The sequence below is a fragment of the Anolis sagrei genome, chromosome 3 (assembly GCF_037176765.1).
Source record: "Anolis sagrei isolate rAnoSag1 chromosome 3, rAnoSag1.mat, whole genome shotgun sequence".
Lineage (NCBI taxonomy): Eukaryota > Metazoa > Chordata > Lepidosauria > Squamata > Dactyloidae > Anolis > Anolis sagrei.
Window position 1 is genome coordinate 172628250 of NC_090023.1, and position 19670 is coordinate 172647919.

Genomic DNA, 19670 nt, shown 5'->3' on the forward strand with positions numbered 1-19670 from the left:
ACACATAGCAGAGAGACATACTATACCCCAAGAAAACTTTTTGGGCAAGTAAAGCTTTTGCAGCAAATGACCACGTTCTATGGACAGTTAATACATTACCTGTAGTCAGACTTGTCTGTACTCGCAAGCTGAAAGAAACTCATAAGATACATTTTACTTTTTGGAAGATTCTGAAAAGTTGTCACAATTAAAATCTAGGAGCTAGAAACCCACTGAACTGAACACATTCCTACAAGTGCAGGAGTAATGAGCTAACCAGTTCTCATATCATTTGAAATGTTAGCTAAAACTCAAATACGCATTTTGCTTTTTAAAATATAATAGTCAGCTTTCTTATTTGTTTGTTTGTTCTGCTGCCACCTGATGGACTGACTTATTATCTCAATTCTAGCACCATTTTAATCATGAGTGAAGCAGATGTTAGAGACCAGAGCTATTAAATGCATCCTGATCAGATGGTGGATTATAATTTCCAGAATTCATCAACCAGCATTATGTTGGCTGGGGATTCTGGGAGCTGTAGTGCAAAAAAAAAATGTAAAAGTATTTTATCAAATATAAATGGTGGACAATTGCTGTATGTAGGTACATATACACTGGGAATAGGTCTGAAGATTGTCCTTTTTTCTTGGATCCCTTTAACTGTTGAACATAGTATGACTTATAATAATAAAACTTTATTTATATTCTGCTCTATCTCCCCAAAGGGACTCAGGGCGGATTCCAAACATAAAAGGCAAACATTCAGTGCCTGAATACAACAACAATACATCCATATTAACAAAATTTATACAACCCAACATATAAATATGAATTATAACTTAACAAACTAAAATTAAATAAAAAGCACAGCCTGTTATAACAGACATAAGACAAAACATCAAACATCAAACGTCAAATGGAAACATTAATTTCCCATTTCTTTGGGGCAAATCAATTTGCTCAAGATATCTATTGAGCTGGTGGGGTGAGCAGGGCATGGATACAGATGGCAACTATTAATCAGAGGTATAATGGTAGAATTACCAACTACTATTCCTCCTCCTTGATTGTCAGTGAGCAAAGGTATATCTTCAGCTGTTTTTTGAAAGCAGGGAGGGAGGGGGCCATCTTTAACTCCTTCGGAAGGGAATTCCAGAGGTGGGAGGCAGCCACGGAGAAGGTCCTTTCTCTCGTTCCCACCAGCCATGCTTGGGATGGGGGTGGAACTGAGAGGAGGACCTCCTCCGATGACCATAGTGTCATCGGAGAGGTATAATTGTAGAATTACCAACTACTATTTCTCCTCCTCATATGTCAGTGAGCAAAGGTATGTCTTCAGCTGTTTTTTGAAAGCAGGGAGGAAGGGGGGCATCTTTAACTCCTTCGGAAGGGAGTTCCAGAGGTGGGAGGCAGCCACGAAGAAGGTCCTTTCTCTCGTTCCCACCAGCCATGCTTGGAACGGGGTGAAACTGAGAGGAGGACCTCCTCCAATGACTGCAGTGTCCAGGTTGGTCTGTAGAGGGAGATGCAGTTTGTCAAATAGCCTGGACCTCAGCCATTTATAGGTAGCATTTGTACAGACAGTCCCCGAGTTCCAAACTTCCAACTTACAAATTCATTTATTCATTTATTTATTTACAGTATTTGTACTCATAGTTAAGAAGGGGGAGGTGAGACAACAGGAAGTGAGAGAATTCTACCCCTAGGAAGGGAAATTCACTCCTGAAAGAGTTATCATGGAGAAAAGGGGTCTTCATCAGGATTTAGTCCTGGGCCCAGTACTGTTCAACATTTTTATTAATGACTTAGATGAAAGTTTAGAGGGCATACTTATGAAGTTTGCAGATGACACTAAATTAGGATGGATAGCTAATACTCCAGAGGACACAATCAAAATTTAAAATGACCATAACAGATTAGAGAGCTGGGCCAAAATGAACAAAACTTCAATAAGGTTAAATGTATAATACTACACTTAGGCAGAAAAAACAAAATGTAAAAATACAGAATGGATGACGCCTGGCTCAACAACAGTCCATGTGAGAAAGATCTTGGAGTCTTCATGGACAAGTTGAACATGAGCCAACAGTGTGATGCAACAGCTTAAAAAGCCAATGGGATTTTGGGCTGCATTGAGGAAGTGTCTACATTCAGGGAAGTCATAGCGCCTTTGTATTCTGCTGTGGTTAGACCTCACCTGGAGTACTCTGTCCAATTCTGGGCACCACAGTTTAAAGGAGATATTGAGAAGCTGGAAGGTGTCCAGAGGAGGGCAACTAAAATGATCAAATGACTGGAGACCATGATTCCCTATGAGGAGCGTCTTAAAGAACTGTGAGTGTTTAGCTTGAAGAAAAGAAGGTTGAGAGGAGATATGCAAGCCATGTATAAATATGTGAAAGGGTATAAATAAGCAAGAGGGAGCAGGTTTGTTTTCTTCTGCCCTGGAAACTAGGACTCAGAGGAAATGGGTTAAAATTACAGGAAAGGAGATTCCACCTGAACATTAGGAAGAACTTCCTGACCATATAAGCCAGGGGTCCTCGAACTTTTTAAACAGAGGGCCAGGTCACAGTCCCTCAAACTGTTGGAGGGCTAGATTATAATATGGAAAAAAGCATGAATGAATTCCTATGCACACTGCACATATCTTATTTGTAATGCAAAAAACACTTAAAAACAATACAAGAATTGAAATGAAGAACAATTTTAACATATATAAATTTATTAGTATTTCAATGGGAAGTGTGGGCCTGCTTTTGGTTGATGAGATAGGATTGTTGTTGTTGTTGTTGTGTGCTTTCAAGTCATTTCAAACTTAGGTTGACCCTGAGCGAGGACCAGGTAAATGATTTTGGAGCGGTGAGGGAGGAAGGGGACACCCACCTAGCCAGCCAGATCAACTGAATCAACCCTGGCGATCAATGGGATGACAGATTTCGCAGCCAGATCGCCCTCACATCAACTTAGGTTGATCCTGAGCGAGGGCCAGGTAAATGACCTTGGAGGGCCGCATACGGCCCTCGGGCCTTAGTTTGAGGACCCCTGATATAAGCTGTTCAGCAGTGGACTTCTTTGCCTCTGCTCTCTTGCTAGGTTAAGCAGCTCCTAATATTTCATCTTTTCCACTGTCGAGAACAGATGGTTTCCAAGTACAAGAAGACAGACACAATCAGGTCCAGTCCAGATGCTCATTTAATTCTGATAAGCAGTCTGGAAATATCGTTTCACATCCAAGAAACAGTAGATCTTGAGTCAAGAAATTCATTCTTGTTCTTTCCTATTCGACTAGATTTGTGTTTTGATTTAAAAAGGGAAATGAGATACAAAAACACAAACCAAAGCAAACTCTAGAACTGGGAAACATTACATTTTTGGTGTATGATTTTCCAGCTGGTGTGACCACTGTCCATCATGATTATAGGTTTGTTTTTTACTTTTTCAAGCTATGACAAATCTCAGTGTACATTTGCTGTAGAAACCTGTCACTAAATAACATGGCTAAACTTTAAAAGCTCATCCCTGAGCTACTCTATCATATCAGAAGCTTGAGAAACTGTACAGACTTACCTCTTTAATATGTAATATGGTGCCATTGGGAGGGCGGATAAACATGGGCCGATTATCGTTGATGTCAATAACGTCCACTTGGAGCATAGTTGTCCCCCAGAGTGGTGGTCGTCCTTTGTCAGTAGCCACCACAGTCAGGTTGAACCTTTCATAAGACTGCAGACGTCTGCGTGTTGTTATGAGCCCAGAGTCCTTATGAATTTTGAAAGCCTCTAAGGACACAAGAGATGTATCTCACTTTGGAAACCTTATGAACTGTTCCACTACAAAAACAGTTTTGCAATTATTGCTTTTTTTAAATGAGAAAACAAAGTTGAGATCAGTGGTTCTCAACTTGTGGATCCCCAGGAGTTTTGGGCTACAACTCCCAGAAATCCTAGCCAGTTTACCAGCTGTTAGGATTTCTGGGCGTTGAAGGGCAAAACATCTGGGGACCCACAGGTTGAGGACCACTGATCTAGAACATGGGAGGAGTGTGGCTGACTAAGACCATTTATATGCCAATAGAGCAAACTGTATATTTATTCAAAAATAAATGGTAACTTCACAGTCATCCATCATATTAGTGTACTGAATGCAGGTAAGACATTTAATAAGAAAAGACCATTGTGCCATCTGTCTTGTTTGCAGAATGAATTGCATAGTTTCTAATACTAATTCTCTAAAGTACTGTATATACTCGAGTATAAGCCTAGTTTTTCAGACCTTTTTTTGGGCTGAAAATGTCCCTCTCGGCTTATACTTGAGTCAAGATTATTTATTATTTTACTCTGTTATAAATGCGTAATAAATGTATTATGTATTATTATTATTATTATTATTATTATTATTATTACATTTATTATTTTACTTTATTATTGTTGTTATTATTACATTTATTATTTTATTCTATTTATTATTATTTTTAATATCTTTATTAGCATTTTGTTTACAATTGATAAAAGAGAGAGAGGGAAAAGGGGGAAGGAGAGGTTAAAAAAAACTTGCGCGAGGCAGGAAAATAGAGAGAGAGTAAAAGAGGTAGAGAGAGTTTCTAGAGACCAAAGAGAGGGTGGCCCAAGATAGAAATGCCTAAGGAGCGAAGAGGAAGAGAATATGTTAGATAGAAGAGAGGGTGTATAGAAAAATTAGAATAAAAAGAAGCCGTGTAAAATAGAAAGAAGTGTAAAGCTATATTTTGACTTCCTCCTTCGTTTCCCCTGGGTTGTAGTATTTTCTTTTCTTAAGTCCTTCATTTGATCAGATCCAAGTTACTTCTCTATTAACGTTTCTAGTTCCTATCTTCATTTAGAAATACCATTGTATTCGTTCTTATCTTCGTTGAGGAGAGCAAGTATAGTGTAAACTCTGTTGAGATTTCAAATAGTCTTTATATAGTGACCAGTCTGTTGGTATTAAGGGTCTGCCCATCGTATCCTTTAGGAAGAAGGTCAGTAGATCCATGTCCATGATGTCCCGAAATTTTGTTTCCCATTCTTCTTTAGTTGCCAGTTCTTTTATTTTCCATTTCTTTGCATATGTGATTCTGGCAGCTGTTGTTATGTACGTGAACAGTTTATCTTTGTTTTTGTCCAATTCTATGTTTCCGTCCGTAATACCAAAAAGAAAGTATTCTGGGTTAAGCTGCACCTTAGTTTGTAAGATCTTTTGTGTCACCTCCTGAATGGTTTTCCAATATTTTCTTGCAATCGGGAATGTCCACCACATATGGTACAGTGTTATTTATTATTTTACTCTGTTATAAATACGTAATAAATGCATTATTATTATTATTATTATTATTATTATTACATTTCTTATTTTACTTTATTATTGTTGTTATTATTACATTTCTTATTTTACTCTATTTATTTTTATTGGAAGGGTAGGCAAGCGCATTTACATTGAAGACGGTCAGAACGGTTTAAGCAGAGTTGAGCAGTCTTACATTTATATAAATATTCAAAAACATTTAACCTCCTGATGCCTCAATTAATGTAATTTTATTGGTATCTATTTTTATTTTGAAATTTACCAGTATCTGTTGCATTTCCCACCCTCAGCTTATACTCGAGTCAATCTGTTTTCCCAGTTTTTTGTGGTAAAATTAAGTGCCTCAGCTTATATTCGGGTCGGCTTATACTCGAGTATATACGGTACTGAGTCTTGCACCAATAAAGGAGCTGATATACTTTGCACATGATTTTTTTTTTGTTGTATCAGGAGTGTCGCTTCTGGTGTGAGAGAATTGGCTGTCTGCAAGGACGTTGCCCAGGGGATGCCCAGATGATTTGATGTTTTTATCATCCTTGTGGGAGGCTTCTCTCATGTCCCCGCATGAGGAGCTGGAGCTGATAGAGGGAGCTCATCTGCCTCTCCCCGGATTCGAACCTGCAACTTGTCGGTCTTCAGTCCTGCTGGCACAGGGGGTTTAACCCTCTGTGCCACCTGGGGCTCCATTTTGCACATGATGGATGAAGACCAATAATTCTTAACAACCAAATATCTTGTTTTCCACAATACAGAACATTTTTTCAGCCTTTTTTGCTCCCAGTAATCATACGAATGGCTCCAAGTGAAATATGAAATTATCAATTGGTAGCTCCGAGTGAAATATGAAATAATGACTTTACCTACTTTAATATTATTTGCAGTCAAGAGTTTTGATGTGAAGTTTGAAAACTAATATGTTATGTTGTATATACAATGGTGTAATACAATGCTGCCCATTATGTAAAATGACAAAATCAAGGTTTGGTTTTGGTATTTTTTTTTAAATCAAGCCGTAGATGATTGAAACCCTGGATATAGAATCTGTGGATATGAAGGGTTGGTTGTAATTCTTATTTATGTTTTCAAGGATCATTAGACTCTTAACCAGTTTCTCTCTGCTACATACCTACACCCGGTCCTTCCATATTGTATGTCACCACACCATTGTCTCCCTCATCATGATCAGTGGCACTCATTGTGATCACAGATGTCCCTGCGGGCTCATTTTCATACACACTAGTGCTGTATTGTTTTTTGGCAAATTGGGGCCGGCAGTCATTGATGTCCAAAACTGTAATCAACACCTGAAATCAAAGCAAGTCGACAGCGATCAAGGGCAGAGAAGACTCTGGGACACTGGGGGCCCTTCCACACAGCCATATAACCCAGAATATCAAGGCAGATAATCCACAATATTATTTATTTATTTACTTATTTAAAACTTTTTTATCCCAATCTTCTCGACCTCTGTGGAGGGACTCAGCTCAGCTAACAGCAAGGATTCAATGCTAAAACAACATATATCAACATAAGATTAAAATAAATATAGAATAAAATACATATAAGAATAAAATCATGTCATGTCCAACTCAGTCCACATGTGGTAATAACTTTGGTCAATTGCTGAGCTCGGCCATTATTCTGGGAATGCCTTGTTCCATAGCCATGATTTCGCTAGCTTCCTGAAGGTCAGGAGGGAGGGGGAAGATCTAATCTCATTCGGGAGGGAGTTCCATAGCTGGGGGGCCACCACAGAAAAGGCCCTGTCTCTCGTTCCCACCAGACGCGATTGCGAAAGTGGTGGGATCGAGAGCAGGGCCCCGCCAGAAGATCTTAACAGCCTTGATGGTTTATAGGGGAGAATACGTTATCTGCTTTGAACTGGATTATCTGAGTCCACACTGTCATATAATCCAGTTCAATGTGGATTTTATACAGCTGCATGGAAGGGGCCTGAAGCACATTAACCATAGTTATCACATAGTAATCACATCCCCTGGTTAGGTATGTCCGATGGAGACTTTCCTATATTATTGGTGTAAAATGAGATTAACCCAAATAGACACAAACATCTGAATGTAGCAGGTGTACAGTTTTGTTGTGTGAGAATTTTATGTAACAGGAGTAGTATGGTTGATGCTTTTCAATATTATATCATATTACACGAATAATGCAGAAATGCAAAACCTAACCTTGGCCATTAAAAAAAGAGCTAGATCTGTTCTTCTATTCTCTACCAGTTCTCAAAACATCTGTTCTTTTTGTATTCACAGCGTACTCTTTTATTTCTTTTTTGCATGTGTCTTTATGGTTTATGCCTTTACTGCATCATTCTACTTTCTGCATTCTGTTCTGATGCTCTAGATAGCTAACTGCTTACTCTCCTTTTTTTAGTAAACTGCACAATCTTTTCTTAATAGTCTAGGACAGAAATAGCTAATACTTGACTCTTGCAAAGATCTTATCAACCCTGTGGATTCTTGGAAAAAATGCAGTAAAGTCTGGGGAAATTACCTGCACAGAGTTCTCCCGCCGGTTACTGGAAATATCTCCTGGATTATCTCTGGCAACAGCAGTCAATGTGTAATGATCTTTCTTTTCTCGGTCTAATGCTGATAGAATGTAGATATCCCCCTAGGACACAAAGACCTTCAGAAAGTTATTGGATTCATTCATGGTCACTCATGGGACCACTGTAGGTGTAGACCTCCACCAGTTTTTCTGAGCTGCAATTCTGAAACTGGTAAAAAGTGCAGAAAAAGCAACCAGACAGAGAAACTACTTCATGCGACAAGTTTTTTGAGGTCACTTTTACAACTTTTGAGGCTGTTTAGCTTGGGGGGGGGGGGGGGGAAATAAGGTAAGACATGATGGAGGTATATAAAACCATTTGTGGTGTAGAGACACACACGTCTAAGATTATTCCCTGAAGCTAAATGAAGAGAAGTTCCAGACAAATAAAAATAAATACTATATTTTCCGGCATAGTAGATAACTGGGGGTATAAGACGACCCACTACTTTTCCATCTAAAATTGAGTGTTTAGGATATTCTCGCCGTATAAGACCACTCCTCTTTTTTGTAGTAGCTTGAGAGAGCTTTCTTCTCTCCGGGCTTGAGGGTTGTCTTCTGCCAGAGACTCATGGTGAGGCAGAGCCAGCAAGAAGCTGGCAGCGGTGGGACAGCCCAGCAGTCTCCATGGCAATGCGGCTTGCCGCTCCTCCTCCCCGTGCCCTCCCTCTGCTCTCCTCCTACCCCTCCCTCCTCCCTCCCTCCTTTCTTCCTTTCCTCCTCTTCCTCCACCTCCCCCTCCTCTTCCTCCTCCTGCCGCAACTGAGGAGGAGAGCTTTCTTCACTCTAGGCTTGAGGGTTGTCTTCTGCCGGAGACTCATGGCGAGGCAGAGTCAGCGCTAGGCTGGCAGCGGTGGGATAGCCCAGTGGTCTCCATGGCAATGTGGCTTGCTGCTCCTCCTCCCCATGCCCTCCCTCTGCTCTCCTCCTACCCCTACCTCCTCCCTCCCTCCTTCCCTTTCCTCCTCCTCCTCCCCCTCCTCTTCCTCCTCCTGCCATAACTGAGGAGGAGAGCTTTCTTCGCTCTAGGCTTGAGGGTTGTCTTCTGCCGGAGACTCATGGTGAGGCAGAGCCAGCACTAGGCTGGCAGTGGTGGGACAGCCCAGTGGTCTCCATGTCAATGCTGCTTGCCGCTCCTCCTCCCCGTGCCCTCCCTCTGCTCTCCTCCTCCCCTCCTTCCTCCCTCCCTCCTTTCTTCCTTTCCTCCTCCTCCTCCTCCTCCTCTTCCCCCTCTTCTTCCTCCTCCTGCCGCAACTAAGGAGGAGAGCTTTCTTCGCTCTAGGCTTGAGGGTTGTCTTCTGCCGGAGACTCATAGCGAGGCAAAGCCAGCACGAGGCTGGCAGCGGTGGGACAGCCCAGTGGTCTCCATGGCAATGCAGCTTGCCGTTCCTCCTCCCCATGTACTTCCTCCCTCCGCCCTCCTCCTCCTCCCCCCTTCCTCCTCCGGCCGCGCTGCTCAGGACGCTGAGGGTGGAGGAGGCGGGCAACTGCCCTCCCGCTGGAGCAGGGCACCCAAAGCAGCTGCTGCTGCTGCTGCGCCCCCTCCAGCACCGCTTAGCTCCCTCTGTTGGGCTTCAGTTTCCCTGAGGGGCTTCAGTCTCCCTGAGGGGCTCATTCTATGTCCACCTCAGTGGAAGAGGAGGAAGAGGAGGCAACATGAGGGAGCCACTAGGCGACAGAGAGGAGCAGGAGGAGAAGCCGCCAGGAAGACTTGAGGCTTTTGCTTGGCACCCTTGCAGAAGTAAGCACCCACCCTTTAAGCAACATTTACTCATCCCTTCCAAAATATTTAATATAATAAATTTTATACCTGGCATATTAGATGAAAATCTGAGAGGATTTTCCAGAGTTAAAAACCCGTCTAGTAGGCTGGAAAATACGGTACTTCTTTATCCAGTGTGCAATTAATCCATAGCATGTGGATAACATGGTTGTGGCCAAATAGCTTTTAAAGAGGACTAAATAAAAGTGTGTACCTTGTTAGAATCTAATTGCATGCCCATAGAAGTTTTGGGAAGGTCACCTACTCAGCAAGCCTTGTTTTAGCAATAAAATGCATTTTTGCTTGTTCACCTCACAAATTTGATCATAGCTCCACGAGTCTCAAAGCCCTTCTCACAAAACATTTAGGAGACCACATGTGACCACTGAGCTAAAGGTTGCCGAACTGGCAGTAGAGTTTGTTAACTTATTACCGTAGTGGGATTGATTCCAAACTTTCCCTCTCCATCTCCCAAGCTGTACTGGATTTGGGAGAAGCGTCCAGAATCAGCATCAGTGGCTCGGACTCTCAGAATGATAGTGCCTAGTGGGACATCTTCAAAGACAGGCTTCTGTAAACACAAGTGAAACCACACAGACGGAGAGTGATCTAAAGCATTATCAAAGCCCAAATTCATACAATCAGGTGTGCTGCCATAATTGATTTGCCTTCACTGATCATGTATTATCTGCACACCTGAAGCTATGTACGAGGGTTGAATGAAAAGTAATGCCTCCACTTTCGTTACTTGGGTTTGGATGGGAATATTTTAATAAATCAAATGCAGAAATAATCCTTAGAATGTGCTCTTTAACTACCGCTGTTCACTTTTCCACATAATCACCAGACAATTGGATACATTTCTGCCAACAATGAACAAGTTTTCTGAAGCCATCACGGAAGAAGTCGACACTGTTTCTGCAACCAGTGTCTCACCGTTCTCTCATCCTGGGTAATTTTCAATGTCATAAAAATCTCTGGAAAGCATGCAAAGAATGAGGGAGTACTTCATCAGTGTCACAAATGGACGGTGAAGCGACAGCTCCCCTGGTGGTCAGAATACCCTCATGAAAAAGCTGGAATGTTAAATAGCCTCTGTGTGTCTATGGCATTGAATGTTTGCCATGTATATGTACATTGTAATCCGCCCTGAGTCCCCTGCGAGGTGAGAAGGGCAGAATATAAATACTGTAAATAATAATCCTGTAAATACTGTAAATAATAATCCAAACTGCCCCCTTCTCAGTCCCTCACATCCTCACACATATACCCCATTTGAATTCACCTGGTAAGATGGTTGGCTGAAGATGGGGTTGTTGTCATTGATATCAACAATTTCTAGGTACACTGGCATCTCAGCTAATTTTCGTGGAGTTCCATTATCTGAGGCCCGAACAGTGAAGTTCAGCCACTGGACCTCTTCATAATCCACTGTCCTGTTGGAAACTACCTTTCCTAAAAGAAAACAAGTGCAAATTAAAATTACCATCCTCTCTAATCCTTCTGTAAGTTATTCACCCAGATTTCTGAAATACTGTAGTATATCATTTTGAATATGAATATGTCTAAAAACAGGTGGGAGAAAAAAGTAAGAGTATTTTAAAAATTAATTTTAGACAATGAATTACACAATGTAACACAGTTTTTGTTCCTGGGTTACAAATATCATTTGCTAATTGGTTCTGTCATAAAAACATGGAACAAGTTTATTAAGCAGGATATCCTGTAGCACATTTTGCTATAGTTTATCAATGAATATCTCTGACACTAGAGCATGGTTCCACTTTAAATCCTGCAGAATTCTGGGATTTGTAGTTTAGTGAAGCCCAGGACCTGCCTGGCTGAACAGTTTAAAGGCCCCTCCCTAAACTACAAGCCCCAGAATTCTGCAGGAAACAGAAACTGGATTTAAAGTGGGTCCATGCTCTAGTATGATGAGGCTGATCGCCTCAATCAATTCAACGTGGTTTGTGGTAGCCACAAAAACAAAGTTTCTGGAGTATAAAAACTACTATCAAAGTAAGTATCACACAATCAAACAGGAAACAACACTTTCAAACCAGGAACAGATTTTTTTCAATTTTTTCAAAATAGTGTTAGGGCATCGGCGGAAATAGGAACTGCAGAAAATGGCATGCTAAAGAACTTTAAAAATAATAACTGGTATAACAGAGGCAACTATAAATAAAAGAGAGCTCTAAGAGTTCTCCTTTCTTTGCAGAGGCAGAAAAAAGGTTGTTTTTTTTTTGTAAATTCCTAAAAAATGCAAAATGTTAGCCTTTCTATATAATTATCTAGGGGCAGTTAGTGATGTAACCCAAGCTTTGTGTATTCGCTGTACCTGAGAATGGTATTTTACGGATATTAGAATGTAGATTAGCAGAGTTAAAACTAGTGAACAGACTGTGTCATTTCCTAGATCTGCCCAATCTAGTATAAAATATCTTTTAATATGTGTATTTTAATATATATTTTATAGAAATATGTTTTAATATGTATCTTTTATAAAATACAATTTAATATGTGTATTCGTGACATTTTTACAATGTGCATGTGTTTTAATTATTCTGTAACCTGCCTTGAGCCATGTGAAGAGGTGGATGATGATGATGATGATTGAAAACACAACAAGATTAGTACACAGCAAGCAAGGTCACTTTGCTGGCTTTTTGTATCGGATCACATGTCAGACACTTCCCAAGTGTCTAGGACTGTGTGATGAATTGGCGAATAATGCGTGCAGATTCAAGTAGGGTGGCCTTTTGCAGCTGACAGATGGTAATTTTGTCATCGCCAACTGTGTTTAAGTGCAGGCCAAGGTCTTTAGGCACTGCACCCAGTGTGCTGATCACCACTGAGACCACCTTTACTTGGCTCTATCTAAAGAGAAAGAGGTAGGAGTCATGTCTGTTTCACACACCTACCTGCTGAGATATCCTCAAGCTGGAGATATCCCTCAGGGGAGAGGTTGAGTATCTCATAAGTGATCTGTCCATTGACACCTTTATCTGGATCTATAGCAGACACAGATATCAACGTGGTCCCTGGAGTGGCTCCTTCCAGGATCCGCTCTGTGAAATATGTTGCCCCAAAAGGACGGAATCGAGGAGCATTATCATTGACATCCAAAACATTTACTGTCAGTTTGGCTGAGAGACAGAAGAGAGAAATGGTAGAAGAGATACAGTGAGAATGAATGACATGAAAATGAATCAGTTTGCCATCTCTTCTTAATTGATTTCAATGTCACAATGCAAAATTACTCTTACCATTTGGCACACTAACGGAACGATCAACCACATCACTGGCATTGTCATAAACAGAGATTGTAACTTCATAAGTAGCCACCAGTTCCCTATTTAGTGTGGATTTAACTTTCACAGCACCTGTAAAGCAGAAAAGGAAGGTGCAGGGGAAATATCATATTACATAGCACTACCAGAATATGAGGAAATAGCCTTCTTAGGCTGGAAAAATACATCAGACTCAAAAGCCTCTGCCTTCCTAGCCCCTTCTTCATTTTAATGTATCTCCTTTCAAGGAATTAACTAGCAATGTCATCAACAAAAACGTCAATTCTTCAGCTCTTAGTCAATCCTTATTATGTGCAAAAGAATTCAAAGACATAGTCATGTTAGTCTGGATCAGTATGCAAAGGGAATTACTACCTCCTTTGAGACTCACTCTGAGAAAGAAGTCGGTAGCATAAGCTTACATAGACTTAAGTCTACTTCATCAGATGCATGGAGTGAAGTGCTAGGAACAGATATTTATAGCAATCATTCAGCAGGAGGTATATGGAATATGTACAATTTGTACTGTATGTTACCGAATACTGCATTGTTTTTGTTGTTTGCTTTGTATGTCACAACTAGTTCTCCTCTTGACATGCGTGGATTCTAAATGGCAAGATATTTTATGAAAAGGTTGGTTGCATCTAATCTAAGTGGATTTGGATGCTGGACTGAAAACTATTTTGATATATGTATTTATTTATTTTATTTATTTACAGTATTTATATACCATCTTTCTCACCCATGGGGGGACTCAAAGTGGGAACATGTATGGGCCCATTTGCTGACACAGTTTGGATTTCCAAATTAATTGACATTTATTAGGGACCAGCCTACTGAAAACAGCTGAATAAATATGCACAGAACTGTATTGTGAATGTGGCCCCATAGTCCACCAGTACAGTGCTGAAGTTCATCATTTACTTCCAACACATTGTTCAAGGTTCCAGGACATTCATGGTCTGGTCTTATGTGTAGATGCCTAGAGAAAAGGGTAAAGTGTGTTATGGGATCAAGGAGACTTGAGTTAAAATCCGTGCCATGAAGATCATATGGAGATAAATAGAGATAATAATGTTCATAGGTATTGGCCAGAGTTCTTTTAGGAAACTGTTGGTTTAAAAAGTGAATTGCAAGCCAAAATTGTTATAGCAAAATCATAGAAGGGAGAAAGAGAACTACTATATTTTCTGGCATATAAGACGACTGGGCGTTTAAGACGACCCCCAAATTTTCCAGTTAAAATATAAAGTTTGGGATATACTCACTGTATAAGACTACCCCTCTTCCAACGCACACCAAATAAAAATTTAAAAGCATCAGATTTGATTTCAATATGATAATTTTTCTATTACTGTACCCCTTCTCTGCTTCTCAGATCTCACACATGCGCTCCTTGCTCCACTTCACTGCAGTCTTCAGTGCAGTCTTCAGCGAGATCTGAGAGGCAGAGGAGGAGGTATGGTAATAGGATACAAGGACGGGCCAGACAGGTAAAAGAGGGGTGTTTTTCTGGGCCCAGAGCCACTCTATCTCTTTTTTCCATACCCCGGGCACCCCAGATGCCTGTAGCTTGCTCTGCCCTTCACTTACACCTTCCCAGTGAGGCACCCTTTCACCTCACCATTGGGACCACATTAGGTCCACGAATCCTGATGGATGGATTTTCTTCTACTGCACTTGTACAGCATCATCCTTAATACTTTCATAGAGTTGCTGCATACGGCAGGGGTGTGGCCACTGCCATTTTTGAGCTCCCCCCACCATATTTGGCAACCACAGATTCTCCAATCCAGATTGGAAGTTTCAGCACCCGCTCTATAAGATGACTTCTGGCGTATAAGACAACTCCTGACTTTTGAGAAGATTTTCTTGGGTTAAAAAGTAGTCTTATATGCCAGAAAATACGGTACTCAAGCTAGATTGGAGAGAAAAATTAATAGATTATATACAAATGGCCAAGCTATTTATTGACTTCAAGGTAAAAACAATGAAGAATTCATAAACAAATGGCAGCTGGCCTTCACATATCTTGGAAAGAAGGCAAATACTGACTTTTAGGATGTTGCAAGGGGAACTATTTAAGGAACTTACAGGAGTAGGTGGGTATTATAAGGTAAAGGTATCATAGTGAGCAGGGATGGGAGCCCACGGTGGTGGGTCCATGAGTGTGGGGATGGAGGGAATATATAGATGTACTGTCTACTCAGGGGCGGCTCAACCCATTACGTGTGTGTTTTTCAATGTGTTTCTATGTAATTCAAGATGGATTAAGTTGTATTTCAAGATGGATTCTATTCTGTTCAATTGTGTATTAGAAATACTGTGAGAGGCAGTGTAAATGTAACCTTGACAGAAATGAGATAACGTGTTCTCTGGCTGGGAAGAAGAGGGAGGAACTGGTCTCAGCCAGAAGTCAGATAAGCAGATGTTCAGAGACTTTTGTTTTTGCCTTGGTGTTCCTGTCTGTAGCTGCTGTGAATAGACGTGTGTAGATATACTTAGTAAACTTAGTTTTCTGTTGTAACTGAAAGCTTGCAGAGTCCTTATTTTGAATACAGTGTCTGCTGATCTAGCAATCCTTCCGCTGGCAAACTTCAATACTCTGACAAAGTAAGCATTTGCAGTATAGTTGATTTTGCCCAGGGGTGCTCTTGAGGCACTCTTGGGGGAAAATAGACCTTGACATATGTGAGTTGTAGTTACTGGGATGTATAGTTCACTTACAATCAAAGAGCATTCTGAACACCACCAATGATGGAATTGAACCAAATATGGCACACAGAACTCCCACGATGAACAGAAAATATATATCATTGATTGGTTTGGGGGGGGGGGGGGCAAAATACTGTTTGCTTACCGTTGAAATTTACCTAGGGCCACCTCTGTGTCTACTGTGTTTGTTACTGTCTCTGTATGTTGTGTGTTTTGCTTTTAAATGTATATCAGTGTTTCTATTTTGTGTTTAAATAACAATACAATATATTTATTTTAAGTGAGTTGCAAGCCGATAGCATCACCGGTGAGCTGACTGTCTTTGGATTTAATTGCATTAATGATTCTGCACTATCCTTCATGACAACCCAAAGCACAGGCTGAAAGGTCACTTACCCTAAACATGCTTGCCCCTCCCATTCCCTAGCAGCTAGTTGCTTCTGAGTTGCAGTCAGCATTCAGTCTGGGAAGGTTAGAACACAATGCATGCCAGGCATGTGTTGCAGTTGCTGTCTGCCAGTAAGAGACAAACCAGCGGTAAACCAGGATGGATGAGGATGAAGGTGGAGATGGGAAGGTGTTGACTGAGATGGGAAAAAAAGACACTGACCACACAGAGAAACACAGAAATCAAACCTGCAAGTCTGAAAGCCATAAGGAAAATAAGAGAACAGTTAGCTGATTGGAGCAATTTCCCATAGAAAGTGAGCAGAGAAAGAGAAAGCAAGGAAAGAGGAAGGGGGGGAAAGGGCAGAGTGTGAAAAGGAAAGAGAAACAGAATAGACAGGAGATTAATTTGTCTCACTATTTTCCTGCATTTTCATCATTTTCACTTTTCTTAAGGGAGAAGAGATCCTTAACAACAAATGGTTGATTTTCTTCCAGCTCCAGCTGAAGATTTGAGGTAGCACTTAATGTAAGTGCCACTTTGGGTTAATAATGCTGTGCTAAAATCGGACACAGTTACTGTTTTTTCCTGCCTTCCACTTATTGTCATCCTATATCAAAGAAATGGGTGTGTTGTTAACCTCGAGGCCTTAATTGTTCGTCACTGTATTTCACTCTCCACCATTTGTACCTGTTCTAAAATCCACTGCAAAAGCTCCCTGTTGGTCTGGCACGAGAGCATCTGTATCATCCTTGGCCAGGATTTCAATGAGGTAGTATTCCAGACGGGGATTGAGGTCTCTGTCAATTGCCGTCACTTCGGCAATAAGTGTGCCCACGGTAGCTGATTCAGGTACACTGACAGTCTGAATGGGGTTGACGAACTCTGGCTGAGAGTCATTGATGTCGTCAACAAGGATGTTCACAGTGGCTGTGCCAGAGAGAGGTGGTGTGCCCCGATCCACGGCAACCACAGTCAACCGGTAGTTGTCCTTTTCTTCTCTGTCTATAGTGGTGTTAGCCACTCTGATCACCCCAGTGTTAGCGTTGATCAAGAACTTGTCTTGAGCTCCACTTTCAATCCGATAATTCAGCTGCTGGTTGAGGCCACTATCCATGTCTGTTGCTGTTACCCGAAGGACAGAGAAACCTAGGGGGAAACCCAGACTGTGACATTAGAGAGCTTTAAGTCACCTGGGTATTTATTTATTTATTTAACTTGTATATCACTACTCCCAATTTGGCTTACAGAAGCAGATTAAAACAATACAATTAGTTTTACAATAACAATAACAAAACAATAGGCGGCGAGAACAGGCATAGTCCGTGTTGTTCACCCGTCAAAAGCTTGCCAGAAAAGAAATGTTTTACAGGCTTTCCGAAAAGCAAGTAGGTCTTGGATTGTTCAAGTTTCAACCGGCAAGGGATTCCATAAATAAGGGGCCACAATCGAGAAAGCTCTATGCTTAGTAGATGACAAATGATAGGTCCGGATGTTGGGGACTGCAAGCAAATTTTGGTCTTCAGACCGGAGTAATTTCTGGGGTTGGTAGGGGGATAAGCGGGCCCTCAAGTATGCCGGCCCCAGACCATGTAAGTACCAGCACCTTGAAAGTGATCCGGTACCCAATCGGTAGCCAGTGCAACTGTTGGAGGATTGGGGTGATACGACACCTCGCCGGTGCATTTTGCACCAGCTTCAGTTTCCGGATCACTGACAAAGGAAGGCCAATGTAGAGGGCGTTACAGTAGTCAAGCTTCAAGATGACCGTCACCTGGATCATCATAGCCAGGTCGTTCCTAGATAGGTAGGGAGCCATTCGCCTAGCCTGACATAGATGGAAAAATGCAGATCTCTTCACAGCAGAGACCTGGGCCTCCATTGTGAGCAAAAAAAAAAGAACAAAAAAGCTGCCTTTTTGGGTCAGTCCAACTTCCCTTTTCTGGCCCAGATCTACAAAGTGATGTCTGGTGAGAAATTTCTCCTTCCCACAAATTGGAGTACATAAGAACAAGCATCTAAAAATAGATCCTTTATGAAGGCTTACGTAGGGATTCATGTAGGACTGAATTATTTATTTACTTATTTACTTATTTACGACATTTCTATCCCGCCCATTTCAACCCGAAGGCGACTCAGGGCGGCATACAGACCGGCAACAATTAGATGCCATATATAAATACATATCTCAATAAAAACAATTAAAACACATCATAAATACATATAAAATCCATAAAAAATTATAAAACTATAAAAATCAATAAAAAACCAATGTCATATACAGCATGTGGCCTGCCCAAAAGGAAAAGTGTCGCATTAAAATATTATGAATGAAAGGCATCTTAAATTAATAAAATAGCAACAGATACATATACACAAACCAAATTATTTTCCCTTCCTTGATAGGCAGATGAAGGAAAAATGAAAGAAGAAAAATAATCAGTGTTTGCTATAGGCCACAAGAGTAGTATTTTGGTAGTATTGATAGTATGCACAAGCTACTATCAGAACTACAAAAATAATAAAACTACAAAAATAACCAAGTATCATCTACAGAACTACAAAAATAACCAGAACTACAAAAATTACCAAGTATCAAGTGAAAGAGAAATATGGATCTAAGAAGCTTACCTGGATGGCATTATTGGTTAATGATGAAATAAAGGCAGTTCAGAAGTCCACTTCTCATAATACATTTGCTGTCAACAAATTTTGACATGACACAATTCCCCTGCCTCCACGTCAGTGTACTTATCCTGGTTATTTTACACTACAGTTCTCCGTTATGTCCAAACGGGAGAGTGGTTATTTAAGTCAGTTTAGTAGCGAGCAGTTAGTATTGTTAGAGTTCTTCGGTCAGTTTGACCGATCTTCCGCGGACTCCTTACAGCACAATCTTTCTGACTATAATGAAAGTTGGGATTCTTTTCCATTCTGTAACTGCTGATTCTCAAAAATCAGTATGCAAAGATATCATTTGTAAATGCCAGGAAACAAAACTTTAATAAACATAACAACAGATATTTGATATTATTATGTGTTTTAATGGGTTAAGAGGAAATTGTTGAGGATGGGGAAATCCTTTTGGCCCAATAATTCAATTTTGGTTTTGGAAGGGTCTCTAAGGACATATTTCAGTAATGGGTAGATATAAAGATGGGAGAGTGAAGTCAAACCACAAATTGGCAGGGGCAGCTTCATTACTTCTATAAGGGTTGAATGAAAAGTAATGCCTCCACCTTCATAACTCCTCAACAGATGGCAGTACTAGTATGCGGCAGGTATTGGCTTTTCAGTAGACTTTTCTCTACAGTTCCATCTGGCAGGAAGCCTTAGTATTGAATGGTTGTGTTGTTAAAATGCGAAGTATGGAACCCTGGGGAGACAGTTGGTCAATGTGACAAGAAATGTTCAGTCATTGAATTCTTGACAGCAGAAGGTGTCACCCCAAAGGAGATTCATCAGAAAAATGCAAGCTGTTTATGGTGATTGTGTTGATGTGAGTACTGTGTGTCATTGGGTGAGAAAGTTTAAAGATGTTGAGGTGGGAACATCTGACTTGCATGACAAACAAAGAGTTGGACATCCTGTGATAGCAACCACTGGGTTTCACAAGCAAAAGTTGACAGATTGATTC

At 40.8% G+C, this 19670-nt stretch overlaps 1 protein-coding gene across 1 annotated transcript in view; it reads right to left on the bottom strand.

The window, feature by feature from the left end:
* The window catches only part of CDH23 (cadherin related 23), a 648000-nt gene that overhangs the window by 29280 nt on the left and 599050 nt on the right, over positions 1–19670 (bottom strand). Inside the window, exons 46-53 of the mRNA XM_067465691.1 lie at positions 16724–17182; positions 12907–13023; positions 12562–12786; positions 10923–11092; positions 10071–10208; positions 7819–7938; positions 6431–6608; positions 3553–3764 (exon numbers count right to left, since the gene is read on the bottom strand). Of these exons, the coding sequence (XP_067321792.1) occupies positions 3553–3764; positions 6431–6608; positions 7819–7938; positions 10071–10208; positions 10923–11092; positions 12562–12786; positions 12907–13023; positions 16724–17182 (1619 nt within the window). The remainder of the gene's footprint in view (positions 1–3552; positions 3765–6430; positions 6609–7818; positions 7939–10070; positions 10209–10922; positions 11093–12561; positions 12787–12906; positions 13024–16723; positions 17183–19670) is intronic.